At 53.1% G+C, this 6,963-nt stretch overlaps 1 protein-coding gene across 1 annotated transcript in view; it reads left to right on the forward strand.

The window, feature by feature from the left end:
• Positions 1-6,963, forward strand: part of LOC113458509 (MORN repeat-containing protein 1-like) — a 32,069-nt gene that overhangs the window by 24,109 nt on the left and 997 nt on the right. The window contains exon 4 of the mRNA XM_026790009.1: positions 4,943-4,986. Within this exon, the coding sequence (XP_026645810.1) occupies positions 4,943-4,986 (44 nt within the window). The remainder of the gene's footprint in view (positions 1-4,942; positions 4,987-6,963) is intronic.

A 6,963-nucleotide genomic window follows, 5' to 3' on the forward strand; every position in this document is an offset into this window, starting at 1 on the left:
TCTCTGCTGAGAAGCACCTGCCTTCAGACATACATCCTCATCCTTGGACCATACCAGGTATTTGGGGTGCTTCCCAAGCCTGGGCTTCACTGAGAGCTGGCACGCATCCCATCTGCTTAACTCTCAGAACATGAATTGGTACTAACTGGGCTCCCTCATCCCTCTGGGAACAGATTCTGCTTCCAGCCAAGACAGAATATGTGGGATGAGTCTTGTCCCCTCAGAAATAAAGAAGCGGCAGCTGAAAACCAGAAAAGATATGAGAGCTACTCGAAGTCAGTCATAGAAGGGTAGAGGGAAAATGATCAGGGTGAGCCTCGCGGCTGCAGTGTTGGGAAGGGAACCCTGGCAAGTGTGGGAGTCTCCTGGGGGGAGGAGATGGAGCTGAGAGCCTGGGAAGGGTAAAGAGTGAACCCCACAGCTGGGCTTGGTGGTGCACACCTTTAATCCCAACAACAAGGGAGGCAGAAGCAGGAGGATCTCTGCATTTGAAGCCAGCCTGGTCTACAGAAAGTTCTAGGACAGCCAGGGCTACACAGAGAAACCCTGTCTCGAAAAACTAGAAAGAAAAAGTAAGTTTCAGAGTCAGTCCGTTGAGCCAAGGTCAGTATGTGCAGGGCAAGACAGGGCCACCCGTATGCGGGATAGCGACACCCAGCTGGAGACCTCGAAATACACAGGGTACTGGCAGAGTTCCCTTAGTAGTTCAGAATAGTTAACCTGAGCTTAAACCACGCCCAAGATGTCCTGGAAGCAAAACTCAGATGGAAGGCACCTTCTCTAAGCAAGTAACCTCAAAAACATTTCAATGGACACAACATGAAGACCTCAACAGGGCATAATTCAGTGTCTGGAGTCTGAGGAAAGATTGGGAAGAGCTGAGGGTGCAGCTCAGCAAGGAGCATTAGCGCTCTGGAGGCTCTCTGCTCTGCCCCCACGCCACCAAATAAGTCAGCAGGCAAGCAAAGGGTATGGGGATACAGCCCATAATGAGGAAAATGGTCAGCTGGGTTTCGGTGTTGAATGCTGTTAATACGAGCACTTGGGAGGCAGAGGTAGGTGGATCTCTGTGTTTGAGGCCAGTCTGGTCTACAGCGCAAGTTCCAGGACAGCCAGGGCTGCACAGAGAAACCTTGTCTCATAAGAGAAAAAAAGAAAAGAAACTTCAAATTCAATCAAAACCAAAGAAATGAGGTGGGAAAGAGGAGCGTCACTGACAGGGACTCCATGCTCTCTAGGAAAGGTTAAAGGGCAGGCAGAGTCCTGGCAGGTGTTAAGACGTCAAGTCAAATTTGCAGGGACCAGTGGGGCTCAGTTTGGTCAGGAACACAGACCCCGTACGTGTGGGGCCCTGGATACCACACTCATCTCCAGGATCATCCAGAAGCTGGCAGGGATAAAGCTGACCCATCCAAAGTGAAAACCTTCCAGAGGAGCTGAAGAACCTTGAAAGAGAGAAGCTGTGCCAACCACGAGCTGGCCTTCAGATCATCCCGTGAGTCGAGAGTCGAGAGATGAGAGCACAGGGGGAGCTGGACCTCAAAGGAGGAGAGAGTGGGCGGGAACAGGAAGTGATGGCCAAGCTTCTTGTGTTGTGCTTTAAAAAAAAATGTATTATTGCCGGACGGTGGTGGCACACAGCTTTCATCCCAGCACTCAGAAGGCAGAGGCAGGTGGATCTCTGTGAGTTCAAGGCCAGCCTGGTCTACAGAGCTAGTTCCAGGACAGCTAAGGCTGTTACAAAGAGAAACCCTGTCCCGAAAAACAGACAAAAAAGTTATCATTACTACTATTATTATTATTGTGTTGTGTGGTGTGAGAGTGTGGGGGTCAAAGGACAAGTCATAGCCGTCAGTCAATTCTCTTTCCATCATGGGGTCCAAGGGTTGTCAGTCAGGCTGTGCAGGGTCAAATGCTTTCGCTCACTGCCAGCCTTGTCTGTTTTAGACAGGGCTTCAGATTGCCCAGGCTGCTTGAACTCCTAATTCTCTTGCCTTCACCTTCTAAATGCTGGGATTCAAACTTTTTTTTTCTTTTTTTGGTTTTGGTTTTTCGAGACAGAGGTTTCTCTGTGTGTATTTCTGGCGGTCCTGGAACTCACTCTGTAGACCAGGCTGGCCTCGAACTCATTGAGATCTGCCTGTCTCTGCTTCCCAAGGGCTGGGATTAAAGGCGTGAGCCACCACCACCAAACTTTTTAATTAAAGCAAAATTTAAAAAATTTAAATGGAAATAAAAAATTCACACCAGGAGTCCCAATCAAAAACACGAAGAAGCCAAGTATGCTGATGCTTTGCTAAGATCCCAACACTCAGTAGTCCAGGTCAGCTTGGGCTTCACAGACCTCATTTCAAAACAGAGGACTGGAGATGTAGTTAGTAGCATGTTTGCCCAGTCCTGGGTTCAATGCTTGCTACCCCACAAACTGGGCTGGTGTATACATACAATCCCAGCACTCTGGAGGTGGAGGAAGGAGGATGAGGAGTTCAAAACCATCCCTGTCTATATAGCCAGTTCGAAGCTAGCCCAGGATACATGAGACTCTGTCTCAAAAGAGTAAAAGGAAAATTGGAAAAAACTCTTAAGTAGGACATGCAGGATGGAGGGTCTTGCGAGTTTACTCAAGGATGCAAGCCCAGCTTCTGGTCCCTCTCTGCCCAGGGTTGGCAACACAAGTCTCGAAATGTCTACCAGATCTCTGGTCTAAACCTCCTGCTGAGTCCACAATGTGCACTCTGATCCTACCTAACCCATGACTTTGGGGCCAGTGGGCCCTCTCCCTCATAGCCACCAGGAACCATAGACTGGCCCAATTCTTTTTGTTTGTTCTTTTGTTTTTCAAGACAGGGTGTGTGTGTGTGTGTGTGTGTGTGTGTGTGTGTGTGTGTGTGTGTGTGTGTGTGTGTGTGTGTGTGTGTGTGTGTGTGTGTGTAGCCTTAGCTGTCCCGAAATCTGCTCTGTAGAGCAGGCTGTCCTCTAACTCACAGAGATCCTATCCGTCTACTTCCTGCCTCCCGAGTGCTGGGATTAAAGGTGTGCGCCACCACCATCGGGCTCAGTGGCCCACTTCTCTCAGACCATTTCTCAGGTCTCCCTGAGACTTGGCCTCCGGCCTGACCACCAAATGTCTTCCACTGCCCAGTGAACTGCCAGCTCTGACGCCAGCTCCTGCCTGGCTCTGTCTGGCCTCCTTAAAGCCCCGGGGCTCTCTAAAAACTCTCAGAACTCTCGAGATTCTTGTAACCCCCCTTTATTTCTCTTAAAGCTGGCAGCCTGACAGCTTCTAGTTATTCCTGCTGCTAAATTATTTATCTCTTCCCCTTTAAGGTACTCTTGGGGCCTAGCCCAGGCCTGTTTTCCCTACTTAAAATGAAGTCATTTTAAAATCTTTTGTCTTTAATTTTTTATTACCCAAACCAGGCATGTGGTCTTTAAGTTTGTCAAGGGATCAGAACCTGCCGGTCCCTTCAGCCTCACCTGGACAGGGACTGTCCACGCTGTCCCTGGGTCTGCACTGGCCGTGGGCCACCCTGGGCCACTAGAGACAGGAAACAGACTGCCCCGGATGGAGGGCCAGGGTCAGGGAGGAGCCCCAAGCGGCTGGAGTTTTGAGGCTCCTCCCCGTCCGTGGGGACCCATCATTCAGCATGCAGCCTAGCTCAACACATCTGGGATTGAGGCCAGGTGTCTACACGGAGCCAGCATCCTCATCCTTTCATCAGGAAAGAGAAAAGGCTGAAAACCCAGTTCATTCAGAGACCCCAAACCAGAATTGCCAGAGGGACCCATTTTCCCGCATGTACTGGCCACATTCAGCAGGGCCTTGCAAGGTCCTCCTCAGATGACCCACCCGGGGAAGCTGGTTGGCCGTGTTCGGATCCTGAGGGTGTGGGCCCTGGGCCCCATGCAGGACTTGAACTTAAGCTTGAAGCATATGTCATACGGGCCGCACCTACTGGGAATCCCACAGGGTTCTCACGGATCCCGTGGACAGCCGTGAAGGTCTCCATCTCCCAGACACAGGAGCCAGAGCAGAGTCTCTGGGAAAGGGGCTCCAGACTGGGACCTCTTTCCTACCTTTGTCTTGGTCTGTCCCTTTTTCTCCCACCCTGAGGAATCACATGGGTGCCTCAGCCTGGTTACCCCCTTCCCTCTCTGTCTCTGTCTCTGTCTCTCTCTGTGTGTGTGTGTGTGTGTATATGTGTGTGTGTGTATGTGTGTGTGTGTGTATGTGTGTGTGAGTGTGTAAGTGTAAACCAGAGGACAACGTTGGTCTGGAGCTCACCAATCAGGCCAGACTGGATGGCCCCCAGGATTCTTCTGCTTCCACCTCACCAGAGCTGGGGTTACAAACACAGGCCACCATGTCTGACATTTTTACATGGGTCCTGGGGATTGAACTCGGGTCCTTGTGTTTACAAAGCAAGGGCTTTACTACCTGAGCCATCTCCTCCCCAGCCCCTTGAGTCACTTCTCCCTGAAAGATGGGTGTGTTCCTCCGCAACCTCCAGCTGTTCTCCGACCAGCTCCTAACTCCTCCATCCTGTGCTCGGCTGAGTATAGGAGCCTCTCGCATCCCAAGAGCCAGACCATGGTTCTGAGGAGGCAAGACTGGCCGGGGTCACAGGGGCGGTTGCTACACACCTGCCCAGCAATTCTGGGATTCTGAGGCATTAGACAGAGCTCTATCAGTGGGGACCTACAGGGTAAAGAGTCAGGAACGGGCGGCTTGGGAGAGCCCTTCAAGAGTAGACACCATAGCCAGACACAGCTGTGGAAGATAGAGGGGAGCCTCAGAGAAGGCATGACACCCGTGGGTAGGCACCAGAGGCTCTGATGACCTGGGGCCCAGCTCCTGCCCCAGAACTGCTGGCTTTGGTTGGGGTGAAATGAACACACAGAGAGGCAGAACACTCAAGGGCTCCTCCTCTTCTCCCCACAGGCCTGACGGGACCGCAGTAGAGCCGTCGACAGCTGCGTATCTAGGTAGGCATTTTGGTGTGACCCTCAAAGAAGCCCATCACTGTACTTACAAAGGCAGAGGCAAACTGGGGGGCAGACAGGCCTTGTGTGTGTGTGGGGGAGGGGTCCAGGGAAGGCATATGCCCAGGCATCCCAGAGGTGGGTGGAGGTGTGTGGACCAGAAGGGGGGAAATGACAAGCCTCGTCCAGGCCCTCATGTGTCCTAGCACAGAATCCCTGCCTGTTGGTCTACCCAGCATCCCCTTAGGACAGCAAGACGAATCTGTGACTCTAGGGTCTCAGCCAGCAGAGCCCAAGGCTTCTTAAGAGCTGTGATTCCCAGGGACCAGGCAGTTCCGAAGCTGGGCCTGGGTAGGAGACCTTTGGACCAGGGCCCCTCTTGTAAAGTTGTTCTCAGCCTTGGGGAAGCAGTCAAACCTGGGTCCTCCTCTCCATGCCAGAGAGCCAGAGAAGCCAAGGCCTTTACTTCATCAGAACACAGGACAGAGGTGACTTCTCTAGACAAGTTCCATCCCCTAAAAGTGCCCAGGCTCTTGCTTGCAGCCGACATGCATGCTTGTCTGCCTGTCCCCAAAACTTACCCTTGTTCCAGCATCTCTGGGATCCTGGTGGGAAGCCAATAGGCTGCGTGGTCCAGACCCATCTCACAGAGGGTCATGGGAAGCCTAAGAAATCCGGCACTCACAGCTCTGGCAGGGCCTTGAGGTCAGGGTGAGCCTGGGCTTGCAGCTCTGCTGGTGGGCGCTACTAAAAAGAGTCTCGAGTTGGGCGGCGGTGGTGGCGGTGATGACTGGTGGTGGTGGCGGTGCATGTTTTTAATCCCAGCACTTGGAAGGCAGAGGCAGGTGGACCTCTTGAGTTCAAGGCTAGCCTGGTCAACAGACCGAGTTCCAAGACAGTTAGAAATACACAGAGAAACCTTGTCTCAAAAAAAGAGTCTGGAACAGGGAGGAGTGAATTGAGCACCCTCACTCATGCAACCCCTGCGAAGCCTGTAGGTTGACCCCTGGGGGAAGTCCCCACCCCCATCTCCTCATCTCTGGACAGTGAGTGAGAAGAACCTTTTAGTTCCAGGGCCTCTGCCAGCAGAACTCCAGGCCTGATTTGTAGTTGTGAGGTAGCTCTGGGGACTGAGGGTTCCACACTGGGTAAGGCCAGGTGACAGCCAAGCCCCTCAGCAAGAGCCCACAGATGAACAATGTGGGGTCAGGGCCAGGCCTTCAGCGCACGCACCGGCCAGCACTTCTCAGGCCAGTCTCTTGCATCTGATGGGGACAGGCCCCAGGAACAGGGTCAGATCAGGCCTGTGGCCTGGTTCTGCAGCCACGGCCGTGAGCTCACACTGGCTCCCCAGGCCAGCACCCTTGGCCAAGGCTGGTGCAGCTGCGTGTTCCTGGGAACGCCTAGAGATGGGCTGCTTGGGAACACTCTGGCGTCGCTATGCAGGGCTTTTCTTCCAGCTGCCAGAGAGCCTGGCCCGCTGCCGGTGCTTTACTGGTAGGATGTGCATCCCCCTCCCCAAGTACCCTAGCCTCAGCTCGTGGGCCTCTTAGAGCCAGTTTCTCTGAAGAAATTGACCCACGGCCAAGCAAATTCCTCCAGCCCCCAGGCCCAATCTCATCCTGTCCAGGAAGGCACAGCCTCAGCCTAGCCCGAATGGAGGGGAAACTACTCTGCTCAGTGGCTGGAATGTCACTCGGCTGGGCTCTGCTCTACCCGGTGGTGGGAGCCTGCTCCAGCCCGGTTTCAGCTGCGGCCACATTCCTGGTGTGAGCCTGGGCCAGCCAAGGAGCTTTTTCCACACTCTGGTGCCAGCCCCAGCGGGCTCAGGGGAAGGAGAGAGGGCCGTTTCTATGGCAACTTCCTTTTTTGTTATTTCTTATTTTCTTTTTTATGGTTTCTCCAACTTTGAAGCTCTCCAGACAGTTTACAGACTATGGAAAGGAAAAGTGCTTTTCCTCCCCAGCCCCCCAGCCTTTC

This window comes from Microtus ochrogaster, unplaced genomic scaffold (assembly GCF_000317375.1).
Source record: "Microtus ochrogaster isolate Prairie Vole_2 unplaced genomic scaffold, MicOch1.0 UNK38, whole genome shotgun sequence".
Lineage (NCBI taxonomy): Eukaryota > Metazoa > Chordata > Mammalia > Rodentia > Cricetidae > Microtus > Microtus ochrogaster.